This window comes from Tauraco erythrolophus, chromosome 1 (genome assembly GCF_009769465.1).
Source record: "Tauraco erythrolophus isolate bTauEry1 chromosome 1, bTauEry1.pri, whole genome shotgun sequence".
In the NCBI taxonomy this organism is placed as follows: Eukaryota; Metazoa; Chordata; class Aves; order Musophagiformes; family Musophagidae; genus Tauraco; species Tauraco erythrolophus.
Window position 1 is genome coordinate 107,381,217 of NC_141465.1, and position 25,154 is coordinate 107,406,370.

Here is a 25,154-nt window from a genome sequence, read left to right on the forward strand (position 1 = left end):
AGAATATTGCTGTCCAGCATGGAAAAATGAACTCACTCTTTGAAGGCATGCCCCTCCATGTGAAGTGTTTAAGGACCGACAGCAGAAGTGCTGACTAACTCAGCCCAGCCAGGTGAGCGTCTCTTCTGGCACCGTGACGCTCAAGTGAGACCCACAGCAACTGGTCTGGACACGGATCTGGTACTGACAGCCGGAACGATGCCGTTCACCGCAACGCTTAGATGGTCACCCATCTAACTGAGCAATTAAAGGACTGCAGCTTCATGGTTCCTGGTGTGGGAATCCCAGGAATTTGTGAAGTAAAAGGGTCAGAAATGCCAAGCTAGAAAAGGCAGGTCAAAATTTAATCACCCTTTTCTTCTTCCTTTTAGGAAGGCAAGCAAGAGGAAAGAACACCACGGAAGACAGAAGTCAGTAAATCAAATGCTTTTATTGACGGTCTTTCTCATTTGTGACCCTTTGTCATTTACTTTAATTGCACAGACTGAAATTAGTGATTGACTTCAATTTTTATAAGTTACAACTTTTATAGCTTTCGCATTTTTATTAAGAGGAGATAAAATCATGGATTAATCTCTACATGGACTCAAATATAGGAAGCAACTTCTTACTAATCCTCATGCAAACTACTGACTGATTATTGGAGACTGAGGTTGAGTGTAATTTCAGAAAAAAGTTCACTCGTATGAGTATGTTAAATCTAATAACAAGCTAATTTACAATCCTTTCACAACTGATGTAATTTTCGCATATTAGATAATAATTATAGGCATATTAAGCACTATTAACATTATTAAACAACAATGAAGAGCCTTCTGAATCTATACTATGGTAATGCAAAATCTGAGTAATTTAAAGTGCCTTACTTGGTAAAAGAGCATAATTTTCCATTAGAGCTTTTCCAAGCTTCTAGAATTTTTTGTCTCCAGGTCTGGAGTTTTTAAACAGAACAAATCTAACATTCACATGTACAGAAGAACTTACGCTCGATTCAAGAACTCCAGGGACACTGACACTTTCAAATCTTTTTCTATTATACCAACAAATTATGCCCATTTGGAAAAGGAGCTATTGCTTTATTGTAGTACTACCAAGGAAGCTGAATTCTGAGCACACTACATGTATCTTTTGCAATGAGTTTTCCGAGAGACTAGAATGTATTGCTGCTGCTCTTCCCTATTTCTTGCTCTTTTGCAAGCATACACTAAACTGCGGACTTGGCTGTCACTAAGTATATCTATTATATGGAGAATATTATTATTGATAAAAATAAAATACCTTAGTTATTCAGTACGAATGGCTGCTCATCTCCCCCTTGATGCATATATATAAGCCACATCTAATGAGTGCAAACTCTGGCAACTGTAGTAACTCTATGGCATCCATACAACAACAAAGAAGGGGGAAAAAAAACGTTAAATGCTTCCAACAAAACGGTTAACTTAAATTATCCTTAAAAACAAACAAACAAAAAATCTAACCCCTAACCACCCTAAATTCTTTTCACTAACTTTTTGTTTCTTGAAGGTTTCTCTTTAACAAGGCTTTCCTAAAAGAAGAATATGTTTAAGGAATTTGTAGAGAATTTTCAGAAGGCCCAACAGAAAACAAATGTCCTACTTATCTATTTTCCTCTTTTACTGGAAGCAAAGGTCCTCTAAATCATAACTTTTTATATAACAAGGATTTCTACACAGAGCACGCTTAGCTTTGCACCGAAGGAGTAAAGAAATGAAACCTTCACTCATGGTTTTCTACGCATCAGCCTAGAACAACTACACACTTCAGCTGCCCCACATTATTCCCAGGACAACCTGTGGCAGTCGCAGGTGAATTTAACCGTAATTTTCAGGAGCACCACTGCAGACACATAAACCATGAAAATACCTTGGTGGATTATTAACTGAATAAATGCTTGTACTAGAGCAGATGGATTTTTATTTTTTTTACTTAAAAAAAAGGCAAAACAAAAATCACAAACATGTGAAGGATACATACTGCTGTGCAAAGCATTTTCCTAACCTACATTGTTATCGGTCCCAGCCTTAAGCAATCTGCAAGTTTCAACTGATATAAGGATTCCTACAAAATGATTGCACTAAACCAAAATCCTTCAGTAAAACAAAATTATACAAATAATTTAAAGCATTATTTTCAGGTTATGTACATGCATGTAGTTCAAATATTTCTTTTTCTTTCAGAAAATACCAGAACTAGCAACAATGATAACGGATTCAAAAAAAATACACAAATTTTGCCCCAAAGACTTAATCAACAGGATTTGAAAAACAGCATCAGATATTCTGAAATTATTTATGAGCTGTAAAAGTGATGGACTTGAGACATTCAAAGTATATAAGCTGTATTAAAATTACAGTTATCAGCATTTACTAATGATAGGCTGAGAAAAAGAATGAAAGAAAGGGAAAAGAACAAATAAAAATATCGTCAAGGTCGTAAGAGACACTGGTTCAATCTGTAGTTGAAAGGATTATGTACAGCAAGGAAAAAGCTTCTTTCTCCTTTACTCCTTTTTTCAAAGAGATTGCATATTGTCAAGGTCCATTTCCATTAGAGGAATACATTAAAATAATTTTTAATCTATATTCTATTTTCTGGCCTATAGAAGGTATTTAAAGACACAAGAAAGACTAGACTTCTGCCAAGCAGATTAAACAAAACTGCATTCCTACATATTTGAACCATACAGTTACACATCAAAATTCAAAACAGGAAAAACTCGATGCAAATAATACAGCATTATGGATTCTGATAAACCCGGGGGAAGCAAGACTATGAAAGCAGTGCCTGAACTTGATGAGGAGATCTGTGCAGTATGGTTTCTGGATCCTTGTACTCATTTGAAGGATCCATCACAGCTGCATATAACTCACTGTAAGCTCTGCAGACCAGTTCTGTCGACTGTTTTATTATCTGCTCTCTGAAAAAGAAAACAAAAACATAATTTTCAAATCATAGGGAATATTACTGTCCGACATACAAGGAATTAAAGATATACACTAAAAACCCACATTAAAAATCAGTGCTGATGACATTAAAAAGCCCCTTTACTTCAACTGTGAAAATGACTTGAAGTTTTAAAACAAAAGAAGGCTTCTTCATCTCTTTGTACCGTACACAGATAAACCCACATATATGATCCTGATAACCAACCAACTAGCTTCTTTATTTCTGCAATCATGAAGAAAATAGTAGAAGGATTTAAGTTGCATACATTAATTTTACATCTGCACTTCCCTGCAACTTTTAAAAGACTGATAATCTTAGTGATCTACCTTCTACCTCCTGTGGCTTCTCGCTGGCCTCTGTAAATACACACATTTTTTTGATCTACCAGCAAATATATTATATTTGCTTTATCTCGACAGCACCTGATTCCATAATCATTCAAAAAGGAAGAGCTGAAAGTGATAGCAGTCAGAGATTTAAAACGACCTACAGCCCTTTTACCAACAATGCTATAAAGTCTGTATCCTGTTATTTTTCTGCATCTAAACGAGTAACAATGCACAGAGATTGGGTGCTAAATGTAACCGGAAAGCTTAATGTTTTCTTAAGAGAAACTAATATTTTTATGTTACATTGCCCCTTGAATCATTTACGCTAATCATGGTGATGTGTTTACAGTTGTCCCTGCATTTTTATCTATCAGAAATAGTAGTTACAACTACTTTACAGCCAAATCTATGCAAGTGGAACATCAGGAGAAACTGAGGAAATCAAGGTAACCATGAATGCAGACTGAGCTCTGCTATAATACTCAGAAAAGGAATAAAGACACCAAAACTGCGTCCACTAAAATCAGGGCTGAATTTATCAGCAGTTGGGAACTGACAAGTTAAAGAAATCTCAAAGACTAAGTGCATAGAACTTCATCTTTGCAGGAAATATTAAGAAACGGAAGCTATGAGAAAGAAGATTAAGAGATATAACCTGCGTTCTATTCTGATGAAAAGTATCCAGTTTTTCAATACTCAGGATCAACTGCCAGTATCACTAGATTATTAGAACACCTGAAAACCAGACTGGTCTTATAATAGCAAATTTAGGAACACTATGATATGGGAAATATATTCAAAGTGTTCAGGTAAAACAATTGTCTGTGAACACAGTTCAGGATCACTAAGCTACTCTAACATGACAACCTTTTAATAAAGTATTGCACACAGAATTTGTATAAAATTAACTGTATTGCATCAAATAATACTAAATTAAAAGAAAAAGTTCATTAACATATTCCAGAGGATTGAACAGCATCAAATGAATCTTTCCATCACATAATGTCAGTGTCATTAATCAGTACATTAGGATTCCAGTTGCCATAACAACATGATACATTTTATCACTAACACAAATGGCAGCACTTTCTAAAAATAGTAATTCCAGCATTCGGTTTCTGTGATCCAACACAAATGAAAAGAGCTTTTCGAGACCAACAACACACAAATCAATAGCTTAAAACTTCTTAAATGAGCAATAGTCTTTGAAAGACAAGAGCATGCACTGGCAAATGTTGGAAGAAATGTTCCTCACAACTGTAAAGCTTAAATGATACTGCCAGTGAGTATGTAATATGCTGGTCCCTTATCAAAAGCATGTGGTCTGATTTTGAGAACCACAGAACTCCTGGGTTCCACCTCAATCACTGGAACAGTGGATCACAATTACGTGATTTCAAGGAAGACGTCTTCAAAACTGACATCCAATGTCTGCAAAATTAACGTGAAAATTTCAACTACTATAGCCAGAAATTAAAACTATAGTACTGATTAAATATTTTGCTTGAATTTTGAGAAACTTGAATTTTATAGGCTCGTTTGCTACAAAAAACGCTGACTATTAAGACCCTGATTCTATAGGCATGCATCTTGTAAATAGGTATCTTAACTTCAGAAGGATTGCTTGTGTTTAAAGCTACATGTTTGAAGGCTAAGGGGTTAACAGACTTTTTTTTTTTTTTTTTTAATTCAGAGCAGAACCTGACCTATAGTGTTGAGTTATAGAAGGTCAATAAACTCCTGCATGTTAGCTGAGCTGCAGCAGCTATAGCAATCATCCTCACACAGGCTCACCTCTCAGCTGCCCACTGTAGCAAGACAACATGAATTCGGCTTAAAATGTGCTAAGAGAGGTTTAAAAAGCTTATCAATGGGATAAGGCTAAGAGCGCATATGTGACCAGTTTATCTTGGTTCATCTGACAGAAGAAATGATTAAGTCAAAGTCATTTCACTGTGTTTGAGTCTTTATGGTAGCATAAAGTCTACTTCTGAAAAATTGCTTCTGTGTTAGCAGTGAAAAATTGAGGTTTTCAAAATACATTTACTGTTATTATGATTTTTAACTAGACCTACATTAAAAAAAAATATGAAGAGCTAAAATACAGGTTTAATAGCTTGACAGCTAGAAGCGGAATTTGCACTGCTTCAGTGACATTACTGTTCAAGCCACCCTGTTTGATCTGTACTGGAGCAGAACAGCTCTCTCACAACAGGGTCAGCTCTGCCAGCTGAGCTGTGGGAACGGTAACTCGAGCAGTGAAAAGCACCAACATCACCCATGCACCAGGTATATGGCATGAAACTGGAAACTGAAATGGGGAGAGGCTGTTCAGGAGGGCCTGTTGTGATAGGACAAGGGGTAATGGTTTTAAAATAGAGGGAGGTAGATTCAGATTGGATATTAGGAAAAAATTTTTTACCATGAGAGTTGTAGAACACTGGAACAGGTTGCCCAGAGAGGTGGTGGATGCTCCATCCCTGGAGATGTTCAAGGCCAGGTTGGACGAGGCCCTGAGCAAGCTGATCTAGTTGGAGATATCCCTGTTCCTTGCAGGGGGGTTGGACTAGATGACCTTTGAAGGTCCCTTCCAGCCCTAACCATTCTATGATTCTATGATTCTATCTTTGGATAAGGAAGAACCTGAGCCATACAGCAGGAGAATCTGGCAGTTGGACTAGCTGATCTTTGTATGTCTCTTCCAACTGAACTATCCTATTCTAATAAATTTCCAACAACAAATATTTTTCCCTTGTCATTAGTAATTTTTTAATTGCAAGATGCTGTAATAAAATCCCACTGAGGACAGATACTAGTAATGAGACTCCACATTATATAAAACCTGAAGTCTTAATTTCTGGTATATTCTGTAACCTGCATTCTTCACAAAAGCATGAAAAATAATGTCAAGAAAAGTTTTTGATCAGTGCAGCATGTAATTCTCTGAGTTTAAGTATTACAAAATGTCCTCCTATGGTTCACATTTAATTGGAAAGAAATTCGTGGCACTTTCCCTAGCCTTAGGGTTCAGTTACATTCAAAAAACAAGAGAAGAGATAAATAGTAAAGTTCTTGCTTCCATACTTCAAAGAAGAAATCACTAAAAAGAAAACGTATTAGGTGAAAAATAAAGTAATCTCAGCACAATATTCAATGAGACAGAATGCCAATACTCTACAGCAGAAGACAACAAAGTTGAAAACTCTACACTTGACAGAGCAGCGGGGATAAAAGAAATCTTGAGTGGAGAACTACATATTTCACCTGTCTTTGGAATGCCTACAAAATAGTTCTAAAACAATCTAAAACTAGGTTGACAAAAAACTGCCGACACAGAGGAACACATCCAAAATTTATGAATGTAATTCATTTTGATGGTGTCCATTAAATCAATAGTAACTACTTCAGAAAGTTACAGAATTACATATTCCTCACTGCTTATTCAAAAAGAAGAGAGCCTGAACAAAACCGAATTGTGACCTGAAGGACAATGCAAATATGATCACAGCTGATAACTTGCATTCTCATCATGATCCACTAAAACCTAATCAAATTCATCTTTCTGATCATTATGCAGGCATAATAGAAATTCAAAGGTAAGGTACTTACTTCACAGTGGCACTCAGAAGGAAATTCAGCTGGGACATTAACAGACTATCTGGAGCAGACAGATAACGATCAAACTGAGCCTGGCGGGGGGGGTGGTGGAAAAAGAGAATATGAGATCAACATACTAAAAACTTGCTGTTAGATGAAAATAGGTAAAAACACAGATCTCTGAAAAATGATTACATTAAAATGGCACCTCATTATTTGATAAAAAATTATCTTTTTTGTATATTTAATATAGAGCCTAACATACTATACAAATGTTTAAGGTAGAACTTGACAGCCCAAACCAAATGTCTAACTTCAGCATCCCTGTCACCAAAATTTTAAGTTTCTGACTCTGGGGCAATGGAGGGGCAAATAATGAGCATATAGCTTCCATAATTAGATATTTAAGTTTCCTATGCAGCTCGTGCATGTATACACTCACCTCTGAAGATGAGACCCAGTCTCATCTCACCCGTCGGAGAAGGACTTTTTACAAGGGCATGTAGTGATAAGACAAGGGGTCATGACTTTAAACTGAAAGAGGGGAGATTTAGATTAGATATAAGGAAGAAATTCTTCACTCCAAGGGTGGTGAGGCACTGGAACGGGTTGCCTAGAGAAGTTGTGGATGTCCCATCCCTGGAAGTGTTCAAAGCCAGGTTGGATGATGCTTTGAGCAACCTGGTGTAGTGGAGGGTTTCCCTGCCCGTGGCAGGGGGGTTGGAACTAGATGATCCTTGAGGTCACTTCCAACCCAAACCATTCTATGATTCTATTTGGAGTAGAGGTAATACAGTAGCCTCCACACAGAAATCTAGTCTGTCCAAGCTAGATATGTTGCATGTTTCTTTTTACATATTTCTTTTCACGTGTTTCTTTTATTTTTTGGCAGGAAGTCATTGCTTAATGACCTAACAAGCACTTACGTTGGGAAAAACAAGAGCAAGGGACCTAGTTCAGGTTCCTCGAACTGCTTCTAGACCTACTTCTCCTTCCCCACATAATACAGGAAAAAAAAATTGTGGTGCTTTGATTCTAGCAGTTTGGAGAGGAAAACATTAATAAAGAACATCACTGTTGTCTTCAACTACTTATCAGAGAAGTTGTGGATGCCCCATTCCTGGAAGTGTCCGAGGTAAGGCTGGATAAGGCTTTAAGCAATCTGATCTAGTGAAAGGTGTCTCTCCCCATGACAGGGAGGTTGGACTAGATGACCTTTAAAGGTCCCTTTCAACCCAAACCATTCTATGAATCTATGATCAAATGGGTGACTATAGAGAAGATGGAGCCTGTTCTTCTCACAGGTGAAAACATGAGGAACACTGGACACATACTACACTAAGGAAAATTCTGATTACATAGTAGGAGGGAAAATTCTCATCAGGAGTGCCATCAAACACTGAACAGGTCACTCTGAAAAGCTGTATACGAACAACTTAACAGTCTGGGACCTGGAAAACGTTCAGGTTAAGTTGGGCTGTCTGCAAGTAATCCCTCCACATGGTTTAAATCCTGGGAAGCCAATAGATTAAGCTGATAGATGGGATTTATCTGGGTTTGATTTCAACATACCGGGTTCCATTCTAGTTAAAGTGTGTTCACACAAGCAGACATTAAACAAAGTAATGAAGAAAATAAAACAGTTGGATTCTTCTCTAACTATTCAAATGAATTATGTACCGCTATAGATAAGAGAGTTGATGGCCCCCAAGCTGCAGTCTTTAAATCCCTCGTTGGTCTACAAGACCATGATAAACAGAAGATATTCTAAGTGCAAAATTTATAAATGTTGGTAAGAATGCACGCTGATCTGAGCAAACCACTGAGTGATCTGTGCCAGAGCTCTGTCCATCGAACCAGCTTGGGAATCACTGGTTTAAAACTCGAAGAGAGGAAAACAGGCTTCACTGACACAACTAGGAGGGATTCAACACACAATTTTTAAAAGACCTTTTTTTAAAAACATTTCTTTTAAAAAGCTCTTTTTTTTTGTGGGGGTATACATGTACCGCTGGATGAGTGGGCCTTAATTAAACTTTTGGAATAAAGCTAAACTTGGCTAAGCAAGAAGAGTGACAGATCATATATTGTTGTCTGCTGAACTGTGATATTGTTATCTCTATGCAAAATAGCCTTCACACACTCCCAGAAAAAATATTGGCTGATAATTTGTTTGAAAATGTATTGTAGTTTTCAACTTAAAAAAATATAACTGTGACATATGCCCAGCACCTAACTTCTGAGTTTAGCTGAACTATTTGCATAAAAAGAAAGCCTTAGGACCAAAATTATAAACGACAGCAGAACCTGTATTTCAAAGCATACAGGCAAAAAAAACCCCCACCTTTCGTGATTAAAACTAATTAGAGCTAAGTATTTGCTTTTAGCAATATAAGAAGACTCATGGGGTAACATTCTTCTAAGTTCTGTTTCTCAAGGCTTAGAAATTAACTAACTGTTCACAAATAATTTATGTATTTATTACTCCAAGTGATCAAATTATTACAAATGAAGAAAGTATTACCAGATATGTAATTTAGCTATTCTTAAAGAGTATCACTGGTTAGATGAATATCTACTACACCACATAATTAACAGCATTCTTTCCCATGTCACAGCATCACCACCATAATACGGAATTGTAAAATACTTACCATCGCAACCTTCAGGGACACGGAATCCATACTTGGCAAATTTGAAAGAGGACCCTAAGAGTCAGTAGTCAAAGAGAGGGTGTAAAAAAAGGTCATACTAGCATATGGAAAAGGGTAGGAAATAATAAATTCTACAGTCAGTTCAGTACTAAATTTTTTGGTCCTGCTGCAGGATCTTAAATCACTGAATCACCATATCAATACTGAAATGCTGTAACAGTTCATTTGTATTCTACTGCTCTCTTGAATTAAAAACTCAGAATACTGAGTTTCTAATATGTCCTTTCAACTCCTTCTCTTCCTTCTTCACCATTAAATCATAAAACCCCAAAAAAGCCTTCCACAAGGTCTAGGCTAAAAACTGAACTGCACACTGGCCACATCTCCTTGGTGTTCCAGAGTTACAGAGGACAACTTAGCTCTATTCATCTGTTCTCAGACTATGCAGAATTCAAGTCTGCTTCCTGGCAAATATTCTGTGCTGGTATGGCATTAGAATGTACACACGCTGCCTAAATCCCTAGCAACTCCTGTGACAACATCACCTCTGAAGACAGGCAGCTGGACAGATACAAATGAAAATTGCTACATTCCATTAAACAATCTACCCCGGTCTATTTGAAATTGGTTGGCTTATGAATAGGAAATCATGCTGAGTTATTAATCAGATTATTTATACATTTATTTATTCTTCTTTATAAATAAAAATCTGTTGAGTCAGGGCACTTTATGCAAAATTATTAGCTGAAGAAACAACACAAAGCTCTCCAACAGTATTCTGCTTTCCCCAGAAAACACTGTTCTTCGCCTTCACAAAAGACCACAAAAGGACATAGGCACAGCTGAAGGGAAGAGGGGCTGTATTAACACCTATCACATAACAACTGTGGTTCACAAGAAGGGAAGAGCATGAGCTCTGAATTCCAGTTTTCAGCTCCCTCTAAGTTTTCACTTTTAGAATCTCACTGCCTTGGTGCTAGAATAACTAGAATATGAACAAGGACAAAAGAAGAAATTATTTCAAATTACTATCAAACTCATCTGCCATTTTCTCCACAGAAGAAAAAAGCAGTAATTGTCTAAGGCACGCAGGGTACGCACTCTGTGCATGGCGCGCAATGGAAGAAACCTGAATGCTGCATGCACTGTAGGTCCAGTACGTTCTAGACGTCATGCAACTAGAATACATACTCTGTAGTTGTGTTTCAGAGCCAGCTTGACCCCGACGCTTTCTGAGGTGTATTAAGCTACCTACACAGTTATTCTGAGAAGGTACAGGATGTCTGTGGTGTACGGAGCCTGCTGATGGTACCCAGATAAGTTGCACAGAAGGACTGTTGCACACCAAACCTGCTAGGCTTGCTGAATATATACAGTGTAGGGGAACTCTGTACTTGCAAAGTGCCTAATAGTCCTGGTCCCATGAGAAAATCAACAGATTACTGAGGTTTTGCTTTCAGAGGAGGCTTAATTTGCAAAAACATTAGTGCTAAAATTCTTCTAGTTGGTAGGTATGCAGTACCTCCTCAACATGTACATTACATGATCTTACCTGTTCCGGCTTGTGTTGCTGCACGGAGTTATATATGTAACTTAGACCGGCTTTTGTTAAAACGTAGGAAGCTTGTTCATTTATGAGTGTATCTAAATGAGCTTCAATCTGAAATTTTAAGCATAAGGTATTTATAAAATATGCATGAGAATATTAAATAGAACAAGCTCTGGGGTTAAAAGGTCTAGAAACACAAATAAGAAGAAAAAAAACAAGTAAGAAGAAAAGGCAAGTGATCAACAAACAAGGAAAAACCACAAAGACATACAGCATAATTATTTTATCCATTTACATCTTCCATATTATAAGGAGCCAGTAATAAAAATATCGATAATTCTTTCATGTCTGACTAACAGAATAACCTATTTTTTTTTTGGATTTGTAAATTCAACAGCACCAAAAGTTAAGAATACCAAAACTCTAATCTTAAAAATTGCTATATAACTTTATTTTGCTATAGTTCTTCGAAAATATGTGATAAAAATAATACAAATCTTATTGAAAATATTGACAATAGCATGGCAGTTTTATAATAAACAAGAGAAAGAGTCTTTCACAAGGAAAATAAAACCGAAACTAAATCATAATCAGTAATGCTTTTAAATTCAATAGTGATAAACGTGTATTTGAAAAAAGTTAACTGAAAGAACAATAGACAATGAATCTACAGCTATCAATTTTGCTTTAATTATCTTCATATGAAAAAAGTCATAAACGTATTCTACATTCTTAGCATAATCTTCACTTCGCAGAGAAACCTAACCAATAAATCCAGTCACAGCAGCAGCAATCGTTTTTCAGTTTGAGTAGTCCTGGAAAGATATTTGGGTATATATGCATTATTACTTCATTTTTACAGATAACTAGTTGATTCCTTTTATTTTTCTTTCAAACCTAAAGAAAAGCAAAAATTTATAATACATCAAATTCTAGCAAAATGTAAGTCTTCCATGTCTGATATTTTAAGAGTTCACCTTTTCACTTCCTAAAATTGTTCAGAAAAATGCACTTTTCTTTTTAAATCATGAGGGAAATCTTAATATTTCCATTTGGAGATTTTAACTGTCTTAGAGAGTTCTTTTTTTCTATGAAAAATACTTCTCTTATTAAATATGTCATTCTAACTCCACTTTAATAACCTACTTATGGATAATCTTAAAGATATTTTTTCAGTCTGTTCCTGTATTTGTAAAACGTTTGAAGAAAGTAAATGGTATTAAATGCATAACCTTCAGTTCTACTGCTTATTTGAAGAATAAATCAATTGCAACATTTACTGTGAAGAAGAAACTCTGATAATGTAAATTAGAAATGCCCCAGACAGTTTGGTGGGGTTGTCTGTTTGTTTGTTTCAGAGTTAAAAGGTGCTAGAAATTCTAATTAGGAGTAGAAAGCAAAAAATGGCTCACAGCCAGTCTTTACTGACACCTTCAAATAAGAAGTTGTGCCTTTTTTCCAAGCCCCCCAGCTCCAATATCTCTCCTGAGATACATTGCAGAGATGTTCATGTACCAAAACTATAAATGGGCAGTGCTTAAGTTTCCCCAAGTCAATGGTTTATTATAAACTACATTTCCATTTCAAAATGGTACCACTTAGGAACTACTATCCTGGCACGTCAGGTGAAACCAAATAATTAACAAAAGAAAGGCAGAAAGGAGCCCTGAAGCAGTAACTTCAACTATACTATATTCTAGTATAAACAAGATGATCTAATATTAACTGTATGATGGGATATAGTCAGCCATTTGACTCTTTGAGCTTTCAACTTTCATTTGCTTCTTCTCACACAGTTTGCAGATAAGTATTAGAATGAGTAGGATAATGAAAACGTTCACTGATATAGGTTTATCTGCAACTAAACCAAACCAAATCTGCTAATCATTTTCTTTTTCTGTTTAAAATAAATGACGCTGTGTACCATAAGCTCTGATACCTGCTATTTGCTTATGGTGTCTGATAAGAACTCCTCTTATCCCATTTCCTTGATTTAGAATTGACCCAAAACTAACATTATCAAAGATAAATACGTTCACATCACCACGTATAGTCTGCAAAAAATCAGTAATTTAAAGTTCATTTTCTTTTGGGGCTGTTAAAGCTTACCTGAAACTGTAACATTTCTAGACGTTTGTCAGTGAATTCAAAGAGAGCCAACGTAGTCTTCATCATATAAAGTGAATTTACCATGAAGGTTGCCATATCAGCTGTAGCCAAATTACTAGCAGACACCGTACACATCTGTAACAATGGATCTAGCACACAAGACAGAACCTAAAATAGAAAACACACAGAAAAGACAGAGGGGAGGGAGGAAATCATGTCACATGAGGCTTCTAAGCTCATTCTGTCTCTATGATGTATTTATTCCCCAAAGCAGAACAAAGAGAAATGAGAGTTTCCAACTGTGAAAGCAGTTTTCTACTGGATTTGTCAGCAGGTGATCAGCTACCATAGTGATGGAAAAAGTATAAAAACCTGAGAAGAAGAGATTCTAACCTAGCAGGAGGAAGAGTAACCCAGATTAGATAATTGGTAATTGTGCAATCTTGAGGGTGTATTTACTTAATGGAGTAGTAATTGGATAACAGAATTTAGATACTGTGTTAAGAGTAGCACTCCATACTGTACTGTAATTATCCACTTTGTTAGTCACCATCTTATTCACATTACAAACTTGGGTTTGGTAGAAAGCTCTCAAATGGGACCCAACAAAGAAGATTACTGTTTCATCCATCTTTGGTGAACCAAGACTAACTTACACACAGGTTTTTTTTTCCCTCCTCTTCAGAGCAGTCAAACACTCTTATACCTGCACAAAGTCAGCTTGACGGGCATCCAGTGGAACAACAGATGAGTCGTGAGATGACAGAACCTCCCGTAGCAAGTTAAGTGTCTGATTCAGTGCAGAGCTTGGGCCAAGATCAGGAGGGGGGAGTTCAACCTGAAGAACAAGATTATCTGTTCGTGGGGGTTTTTTAATCTCATTTACAGAAAACATCATCCAATCTGTTAACAAAAATGCAATGAGCTAATAATAAAATTACATGTAGCCACTCAGAGAAGAACTTTAATTTGACACTGGACAAATCTACTAGGTTTCAGATAATAATTGCCTGCAATTATTAATAACCATCTCATTCAGGGACAAACAGGCAAGACTGAATTTCTCCTTTCACTCAGACTATGCCTATTTTATAATCTAGAGATCTAGAAAAACCCAAATATGACCATTTTTGGTAGTAAAAAAAAAAAATTTCCTAGATTAGGTGCCAAAGAATAGTCACGTTGTTGCCACAACTGAGTTCACTTTGAGCAGGACCTCTTGTAAACACTCCAGAATCTTGGATATTAGGGCCATGGCCATACTGCAACAGCTGAATGAAGTCATCTTGACAAGGCTGCACAGCCCTTGTCATGCTGAGTATGACAGCTGCAGTCACAGATGCAATAGTCTTAACCCCCAGCACGTTTTAACCTTAAATTACCAGTACACAAATGAACAGTGTACAAACTAACTCAAGTACACCTACATAAACCGCAGCGATACTCCGAGAACCGGAATGCACGCCCACCTCAAAGATAAGAAGTAGGAATCACAGACAGTTAAAAAAAACCCAGAAAGAATAAAAATTTGTAAATCTTACAGAAAGCACACACTTTCAGAGTCAAATTATGAAAAGCTGGAGCACCTGAAATGGACTGAAATTCTATGCTATTTTTAACACAGGCTCGCATACTTTATCCCTTCTTTGTAACAGGCAAATACCCACCAAGTGCTTCGTAAAATGTTTCTATAACAGGCAAATACCCACCAAGTGCTTCGTAAAATGTTTCTATAACATAAAACCTAGCACATCTCTCCCAGCTCACATTCCCTAGGCTTCACTCCACACGTAGTGGCATCTTCTTGTCTCCAATGTTGCCTCAAACTGGCTTCCTGCAGCCTCCAGACCCTCCCTACAACCTGGGCTGCTGCCCTCCTTTCCTCCTGCCGACAACTCTCTTCCTGCCCTCCTGTCACCTGGCTACCCAGGGGCAAACACGGATCTGGCTGGGTCGCATGGGAGTCAGGAGACCTCCCAGCAATACAGAATCAGTGAACGCTCCAAGGCATGATCTCCTCCCAGTAGGATGCAGGGAGAGGGAACGAAAACTGGCCTGGCCTGGAACTGGTCTGTGCGTCTTGCTGAAGGTGTGTGGGTGCAAGACGGGACAGCAGCGCGCACTTCTGCATCACTCTTCGGGCTCCGGCTCGACAAGAAAAGAAGACAGCTTTGGATGGACCCACGAGCCACACGCAACACACTCCATACCATCCCAAATGAGAACTACTGATAATTGTAGTATTATTATGTAGCATAATAATGTACATGTCAATCTTCAAGGAAGAAAAAAAGTAATGAAAGGGGCAGAGGCTGTGTCCTGGTTTCAGCTGGGACACAGTTAGTTGTTCTTTTTAGCAGCTAGAAGAGCTCTGTGTTTTGACTGATGGCCAGAGAAACCAAGGAGAGTGTAACAGACATTTTCAGAGTGGATCATTTCAGAGCCTCCTGGAAATGAACCTGCACGTACTGAACGTGCCACCAGAGGAAGACGAAACAACCGTCTCTCTTTGGAGCCAGGCCCAGTTTTCACACTGTGCGTGTTTCGAAACATCTGAGATACTGTGCATGTCCCCGCATCCTTTTTTGCATCCTTCTGAATACGAAGTGTTCCTCTATTCTCCCTTTCCATGAGACAGTATACTGAATTCAAGGAACTAATGGAAAACTAAATCTAACAGGTTCAGAGAACAGTTGTTCAGCCTAAGCAGTCTTGAAGGTATAAAATGAATACGAAGTAATTCAGAGAGAGGCACTTACTCAGTGCTGATTAGCAGTAAAGTTTACTGAAATTTACAGCACCGAGTGACATTCTTCTTGTTTATTCTTGTTCTTATTATTAGGGGTATTGATTGTGCCGTGAACACACTGTTCTCAGACCTGAACTGGACCGTGTTCAGGGATATTTTGGCATTAATTTGAGAGCAGAGTTTGATGGGGTTTTCACTTCCAACATACACATAGATCATGGCAATGATAATTTCAGGCTTCTTTGCACAGAATTTTTGTCTCTTGAAGTGGCTGATGGTCAGAAGCTTCTAAATTAGCTTAATCTTTCATTTAATCTGTTCTCTTAAAGTCCACTGTCTTCTAGGTGGGAACAAGGAACAACATTATGGTAGAAAAAAACATGGCACGGAAAAAAGGTCTAGATCATTAGATTCTATTTGGGTCAGCCTAAAACTCCTGACTATTGCAACACAGGCAAAATTATCAGTAAGTGGAAGGAAAATTAAAGCAGTGCTATATTTATTTTGGAAATTCTAACCTTTTGCACATTAATGTAGAGTGGAGTTTTTTTCAGAATTAATAAGGAAATGAATTCTCCTAAAATTACAATGGACACTAGAAGTTGTACATGAGGTTTAGTATAAAAGGTTGTATCTTCATTTAAAGTTCTGCATATCAATCAGTGAGGAGTAATTACTAAGCCAGTAATGTTCCTCCAAACACACAATCCAGAGCAGGCTTCCCTGTCTACGAGAACAAGTAGCTCAAAGGATGTCTTGAAGGATTTAACAAACAGCAAAGGAAAATACAGGAAAAAGAAAAGGGAGTATCAACAATCAAGACGAGAGCACATATATGTTAATTGTTTCCCCTTCTTGTTTATCAAGGTTAAATGGAAAAAAAGTATGCGCAATTTTTGCTCCTACGAAATATAGCTAATTCTATTAAGGGCCACAAAGTTCATGGACTGGAGTATTTCCTACACAAGGAGAGGCTGTGTTCAGCCCAGAGAAGAGAAGGCTCAGGGGGGACGTTATCAATGTGTATAAACACCTTATGGGAGGGATAAAGAGGGAGACAGACTCTTCTCAGTGGTGTCCAGCAACAGGCCAAGAGGCAATGGGCACGGATTGAAACAGAGGAAAACAATTTTTTACTGTGAGGTTGGTCAAACACTGGAGACAGTTCTACAGTGAGGTTGTGGCATCTCCATCCTTGGAGACATTCAAAACTCAACTGGAACCAGTCCTGGGCAACCTGCTGTAGCTGAAACCGTGCAAGATGGTTGAACTTGCAATTGTTCTGCGATTGCAAGATGATCTCCAGAGGTTCTTGCTGATCTCATCCATTCTGCAATTCTGTGACACTAGTATTAAATAAAACAAGATGGTAATTTAAACCACAGAACTCCTCAGAGAAAGTACTGCTCAGAGTGACAAACAAAAGGCTGGTGGCTTTTTGAAGGGCCTAATCAGCTTTTAATAGTCTTTTTGGAAACCACACTGACAGAGGATGGAGATAAAGCACTACAGACATGAAACCTTGTAAAAAGGTATCTGGAGATTTTATCCTGTCAGTTACAACGGGTTAGTGTCAACTACAGAAGTTCATTCTACAAATTGAAACAATTTTCACCATAGCGAAACAGCAGCAGTCTAAGAAACTCGAGTGTATGTCTACAAGTGAAGATTCAGAGAAGCCGTCCTAAGCTCTTTTGAGTCCTATAAGGATCCTACAGAGATCTCCACAGGTTCCACAGTAGAATGCCTAATGGCATGCTTTTCTTTTCAGCTATCAAGTTGGTACTGAAAGAAAAGACACAAAAATTCTTGCTAACTAACTTTGTTTTTTTCACATCCAGATTGGAACAGCATTCAGACCACATCAACCAGCCTCATTTCATCTGTCCCATATCTGGTTTCCCAGAAACCTGATAGGTTTCATTCTGACAGGAACCAAATTATGAGGGAGAAGTTTACAGTTATTCTCATGCAATGCTGTGCTGGGTTTACGTGATGGGGTTTCGGTAGCAGGGGAGGGGCTGCAGAGATGGCCCCTATAAGGAGCTGAGAGAAGCTTCCCCGGCTCCAAAACCTGTTGGATCAGCCTCTGGGCAGCTTGGGCCCCACCATCCCCTCCGGCCAGGGCTGAGCCGATCAGCACCTCTGCCAATGCCCTATTTAAGAAGGGGACAAAAGAATCAGAGCCATGTGGGACCTGCACTGAAGAGGGGGGGTGGACTGGCCCTCCTGCCTTCCTGGACGGGTGACTGCCCGCGCTGGGCCACTGCCACCCAACTGGAGATGGCCACAGCAGCACGGCTTGGAAAGCCCTGAAGTGCCGCACTCCCGGGGCACCCGCTGGGCAGTTTTCCTGCTGGGACTGCTGAGGTTGGGCTGGTTGGGCCCAGCAGAGGTGCAGCAGAGGGAGGACTGAGACCTGAGATAAATAGTCACACAGACACCAGTTCAGTGAAGATGGAGCAGGAGGAGGTGTGCTGGAGCTGAGAATCCCCTGCAGCCCATGGAGATTAACGATGGAGCAGAGATCCACCCGCAGCCCGTAGAGAATCCCACGTGGGAGCAGAGATGCCTGTGTCTGAAGGAAGTCAGAGAATGGTCTCCATGAGCTGTTGGAGACTGATGACAAGGCAGAGAGACATCTGAAGCCCGTGGAGAACCCCATGCCAAAGCGGGCGTCAGCTCCCTAAGAAGCCGTGACTCTTTGGGGGAGAAGCCCGCGCTGGATCAATCTGATGGGTAAGGCTTGCATCCTGCAGGAAGGACTCATGTTGGAGAAGTCTGTGGACTGTCCTTTGAGGAGGGGATCCACTGGAGCAGAGAAAAAGAGCATAAGGAGTCCTCCTCCTTTAAGGAAGGAGTGGCCAAAACAACATGTATGAACTGACCTGCAGCACCCCCCCATTCCCCATCCCCCTGCACTGCTGGGGGAGGAGGTAGAGCTGGGAAGAAGGGAGGGGCGGAGGGAAGGTGTTTTTCAGATCTGGCTTTGTTTCTTGTTATCCTCTCTGAATGAACCATGAACAAATTAAATTGATTTGTCCCCAAGCTGAGCCTGTTTCGGCCAGGGCCGTGGTTGGTGGGTGATCCCTCCCTGTTCCTTATCTCAACCCTCGGGCCATTTTTCTCCTCTTCCCCTCAACAAGGGGGAGGAGTGAACGAGCAACCTCATGGTAGCTCAGCTGTCTGCTGGGCTAAACCACAACAAATGTTTTAATAAATCTCTCTGTGCTGGTTTTGGCTGGGATAGAGTTAACTTTCTTCCTAGTAGCTAGTATGGGGCTATATTTTGGATTTGTGCTGAAAAAAGTGTTGACAATGCAGAGATATTTTTGCTATTGCTGAGCAGTGCTTGCACAGAGTCAAGCCCTTTTCTTCTTCTCATCCCACCCCACCAGCAAGTAGGCTGGGGGTGCACAAGAAGTTGGGAGGGGACACAGCTGGGACAGCTGACCCAAACTGACCAAAGGGGTATTCCATACCATATGACATCATGTTCAGTGTATAAAGCTGCGGGAAGAAGCAAGAAGGGGAGGACATTTAGAGTGATAGTGTTTGTCTTCCCAAATAACCACTACGTGTGATGAAGCCCTGCTTTCCTGGAGATGAACATCAGCCTGCCAATGGGAAGCAGTGAATTCATTCCTTGTTTTACTTTGCTTGTGTGCACGGCTCTTGCTTTACCTATTAAACTGTCTTTATCTTAAGCCATGAGTTTTCTAACTTTTACCCTTCTGATTCTCTCCCCTACCTGACCAGGGGTTGGAAAACAAGTGGCTGTGTAGTGCTTCGTTGCCAGCCGGGGTTAAACCACAACAATCTCCCACTGACAAACCTAATATACAATGTGATCGTAACATTTAAATTGCATACATCTAGTCTAAAAAGAACGGCATTAAGGAATAACAATCCCAAAGATTGATTTGAGGTACTCTACTAATAGTCTCCTAACAGCTCAGACAGCAGAGGACAGATTAGTTTGGCATAATCTCTCTTTAGCACCCTTATGATAACTCTCATTCCATTTAATTCAATGTTTGTAATTATTCATTCCTTTAGTAATTGTTCTGGAGTACTACTGAAGCCAGAGGAAGGACAGGTGTGCTTGAAAATTCCCACTTTCTAAATTTATTAGCTGGTCCAATAAAACATGCTGGCATAGGTTGGTCTCATAGGCTTGTTAAAATGCCTCACCAGCAGACTCACCATTTTGAGTAACAATTCTCTCAATATGAGAGAACTGAAAGAGCAGTCCATCCACTCCAGTGCATTAGGTGCTTTGAAACTTGCCTCCAGTTTCATTGGGACAGTTTCTGTTTTTCCAATAATTATTTAATATTTTCTCTTGGATTTATCATCATCTGTAAAATGGTAATCTGTACCAGGCTGCTCTTAGATCCAGACAGTGGATCTGCACAAGCAGAATTCCAAATCTCTGAACATCTGATTTATTCACACAGGGTCAAAGGAAACATAAAAGGATACATAAGGACTGAATCTATATTTCTCAATTGCTTTACTAGCACAGCTGCCAGATCCATGGCTGGGACCGAGAAAGCTAAAAAGAAACAAATTCAAGCAGTTTTTTTCAGCACAGGGACACTAACAGTGGCCAAAAAACATTCTGGTTGAACCATCAACCAGAACAAACCGATTGTTACCAGAGCTAGAAAGCACTGGCAAGACTGCCCAACACTGCCTCTGAAAGAGCCCATGCAACAATGCAAAGGAGAGACGATGTTTGCAGTAAAAGCTGATGCACTGAACCTTCTCAGTGACACAAGAGAAGGGTGGCAATGGCAATCACCTTCTATATGATGTCAGTGTTGAGCTCTACCACGACTTGAGAATCTCAAAGCTGTGAACGGCATCTTAAACCCTGAAAACAAAGTTGCTTTACAATGACTGTTACCAAGCTTTATGACAGGTTTCAAGGACTACCAGAGCCAAAAAGACTCCATTGTGTATTGCCCTTCTTTGATAACGATGGACTTACTTTCAAGCAGCACGCTGGATATTTGTTACATAGACTTCAGACGGTAAAGAGGTACCTGAGAAGTGTGAATGAGAACACCATTAAAAGGGTTTCTCAGACTGAAGAGTCCGAAGTTGTGAGAACTGCTGACTACCTTATTTTCAGATTACAAGCAGGATGCTTGAGATTTTCTGATGTAATGAAAAAAAAATGTTCACAGGAAAGTGCTTTTGAGCAAGCCAGTAAGTACTCTGAAGTAACCAGGGATTTCCCTGTATCATTTACACAATAATGGCTGGACAATCAAGAGGGAGAATCCTGATCTAAGACTGCCTTTAATTTTCCATACAGCTCCATGCTTGTGACTCCTTACATAATATAGGACTCTTCGCAAAAACAGATGTGAAGAGGAAGCTATTTTCTTGTCCTAGAAAGAGCAGCCTAAAGTCTCAGTCTCCCATCACACTTCAGAAATTAAACCCCAGACAGTTTGAAGGCAACGCTCAACTCAGCATAATCGATAACCTAGGCAATTAAATTGTCTGTGGTGATGAGGACACCACAGTCAAACTACCATCCTGTCATTCCTCCACATCCAAAGGAAGGGATCTTGAGGAATGAACACATTTAATGAAACCTATTTTGTCTAAAAAAGTTCCCATCTAGCTATACTTAAGAGAAAGACTTGCTCAAATACTATTCTCATCTAGCAACTACTAGACAGACTGCAAATATTAAAAAAGCATATCATAACAAGACAGTCCTCACCACACTACAGCACAAGGGCTAAAGAGACTTCTGTCAAGTTACAAATTCACTGGTAATTATGACTAAGTCTTCTGGAATTTCATAGCTACAAACAGCAATTAATAAAACACTTACATTCTCTTTAAATTAAATAACAAGTGTAGAACTGATTTCCATTCAGAATTTCTTGCTTACGACTTTCAGATTATCAGCAACAACTGATGATACTGAGGGAATTACAATGATGTAACTCACACAGGCTATATTCACCATTTTCTAATGTTCTAAACAAAAGAGGCATTTAAGTTTATAGAAATAAAAATATTTTTATTTAAGAACACCCTATTTGTATTCTAATCTCTTTCCAAAGTTATTTAAATTGCCTTAAGAATCATACCTTCATCAAAGTAACTGACAGTCGATATTCTTTGAAACAGGCTTATCAATGCCTTAAGATGTGAAACAAGCGGAAATAAGGAACCATGATTTCCAGACTATCCAAGTGAAAAGTAATTTACTCATTTTACAAGTGAGTATTCTCTTTATGGATAACAGGAGCAGCAATGAAGCCTTTGCAACCACATATGTAAGCACAAAGGGTCTGTATTCCAGAGCTTTAATCTCCTCTGAAAATAAAAAAAAATTCTGGAAGCAGTTTGGGTGCATACATAGTTAGCAAAAACTGGTAAAAGGTGGGATATGAAGAGAATCTTACTAATATATATACACAATTTTGGTCTGAACACACATTAACAAAAAGGATGATAAAAAGCAACCTTGAGATTCCTCAAAACGTAAAAGCACTGTGACATTAATTACTGACTTAATAAAGACATATGAAAAGGCATAAAAGCTGCTTATCTGTATATTAACACACAATAAACTAAGTAACAGGTGAATTAAATTTATGATAAAATAGAGTCTTTATCTCATGGAAACTGATGTTTCTCTGAGTGTAATTCAGCCTATTAATTTTGTATTTTTTGTGAAGTAAAACTAATTTCAGTCATGAGGAGATAAGATAGTCTATCAATTCAGTAGTCCCCTTACAAAGGCAAATAATGTAAGGTGCTTCAAAGGTCTGAAACTCTCAGTCACAAGAACTACACATCAGTACTGTAAGATGCCTTCTCACCCATAGAGTTACCTCGTCGTTAACTCCTGAAGGACAGAGACTAATAAATAACAGTAGATGCCTCTGTTACTCATGTATCTACTCCTCTTCGGAGTCTCTTTAATCTTTTGACCTCCATTTTATCCTGAGGAATGATCTTCCTAGGGTACATATGCAATGTAAAATTTTCAGTGTTCCAGATTTAATGTATAGAACGTGTTTATGAGAAAGAGCAATACTATAATATTTTTACATTACATGTTGTCCTTGGTATGCCATTCGTTATTCATAATAAAGTGCCATTGAAAGTGGCAGTGCAATCACTATCTTCATTTACCATCAATAAAACCAAACTTGACTCCTTTATAAAATCATGGCAGCGTCTAGAGCCAGTTACATCCAGGCTGAGGGACAAGGAACTAAGAAGGCAAAGAGGAGTACACAACCTTCCCATAGTGGGGATACAAAGAACACACGCTACAAACTGAGGGATCACAATTCCTTTATCACTCGTCATTCTGAATTCTGCTCATCTCCAAACTGAACCATCACCCAAAACAAAAGTACAAAGATTTTGAGTTACGTGAGTAGAAAAATTATGCTGGATCCTGTTTGAGTGCAGATGTAAGATCCAGCAGGATAAATACGACAGAGCTAAATACAACAGAGATGAACACAGAGCTGACTTACAGTTTCAAGCCAAGAAAATTTCTTTCCTTAAGGACTACTTTGTTTGCACATTCTTTGCAAGTAAAGAGCAGTCAAATATTTCTGCTAAGGTCTATTGCTGATTTCTCTTCATAAAAGGAACAAGTACACAGATATTTTCTTTCAGCTTACGTATTAGGAAATAAAACGTTCGGAGGAATTCACATGCAGCTAGTGTATGCTCACAGCAAGCTTTAAGCTTTTTTTTTTTTTTTTTTTTTTTTTAAAATCGTACTGTCCCTGTCCATTGTATGTTTTACGAAAAGGTACCAGGAAAGTGATTCTGGCTTAGGTACAGTTGTTTGGTGTAACAAATCTATATTCTGCTTTTAACAGCAGCAATGTTCACGTGGTAAAACTATTTCTATAAAAAGACAAAAAAAGCCCAAGTTTTGTTTTTACTTAGCTTACCACCTTGAAAAATACTTCATAACTTCAAGAAAGTTAATTATTCATGTGCATAATTCCTAATAATGATGCATTAATACAAATCACTCAATCAGCTGACTTTGCTTTGCTTTGAACTTAGGGAAATTTCCTAAATTTTTTGCTTATCAGAGATGTTAAAAACATGTAAACTGCTGTGTTGTTCTGTAAACAAATGCTGCCAACAACAGTATTTAAGACGTATTTCACAAAAATAAAACTATTAGAAGAATTAAAACATAGACAGGAAGGGTTTTTTATGTACTTCCAAAGCTAGAATACAGAAACTACAAAATTTCAATTTTAGGAAAAGCTGAAATATAAAACAACTATTCATCTAATCATCTTACTATACAAAAAGGAGATGAAAGCATGTGTTTTCAAACATGAAAGCTGTACAGTTTTGAAACAAACCTTGTCCATTAGTTTACTTGCATGAAGACTCAGGCTATTAAAGAATATCTTCTTGCTCAACAAATGCATTTCTTCAATAGTTGTCAACAGTGTGGCTGCACTGTTTCCTACAATACCACTGAAAACAAAATTAAGACTAATTAAATAATCTGAAGGCGGGGGGAATGTGACAGGGTCAGATACTTTAGATAGTATTTCAAATACAATTTTTTCAAAGTTGAAAATTTACAACAAATAATTGCAGGGAACAGTTCTCCATATTAGCAGAGAGATTCAGTCATAAGATGACTGTGAGAACAAGCATTATCAACTATGTCATTAAGCAGATAGTACAGGCTATCTAAGCTTTACACAAACTTTTTATTAGAATTCTAAGGTTTACTGGATTCTTGTTTGTTTGTTTTTTTTATTCTGTAAATCTATTCCTGTTATAGAAAACAGATTAAATAAACAAAAAAGGTTGATAACTTTATTCTGTCAAACTGTCCTTTAAGGACGGTATCATGTCTCTTCTTTCTTCATTGCAATGTTAGGCATCTCCAAAAATACAGTAATTCATGCCGCACTATTCCAAATATCAAGTTAATATACTTAGCATGAATACTGCAGAAACCTTAAATGATACTACATGACTATGCACCTCTCATGGATACACCTTCTGTCTACACTAAAAGCACTTCTAAGCTACAAAAATGGCAGTAAAAATTCATTGCATCATTATAGGACTAATTTAAACTTGTACCTTGATTTTCAGATTATAATCTTCTTGTGTTTAATAGATAATTTCCCAAATTGGATTTTCTGTTCATTAGT

At 38.2% G+C, this 25,154-nt stretch overlaps 1 protein-coding gene across 1 annotated transcript in view; it reads right to left on the minus strand.

The window, feature by feature from the left end:
• Positions 1 to 432: 432 nt before the first annotated feature.
• Positions 433 to 25,154, minus strand: part of COG6 (component of oligomeric golgi complex 6) — a 62,709-nt gene continuing 37,987 nt past the window's right edge. The window contains exons 13-19 of the mRNA XM_086620843.1: positions 24,342 to 24,459; positions 13,915 to 14,046; positions 13,209 to 13,376; positions 11,103 to 11,210; positions 9,551 to 9,604; positions 6,909 to 6,988; positions 433 to 2,941 (exon numbers count right to left, since the gene is read on the minus strand). Coding sequence (XP_086476969.1) covers positions 2,794 to 2,941; positions 6,909 to 6,988; positions 9,551 to 9,604; positions 11,103 to 11,210; positions 13,209 to 13,376; positions 13,915 to 14,046; positions 24,342 to 24,459 — 808 coding nt within the window. The 3' untranslated portion in view covers positions 433 to 2,793. The remainder of the gene's footprint in view (positions 2,942 to 6,908; positions 6,989 to 9,550; positions 9,605 to 11,102; positions 11,211 to 13,208; positions 13,377 to 13,914; positions 14,047 to 24,341; positions 24,460 to 25,154) is intronic.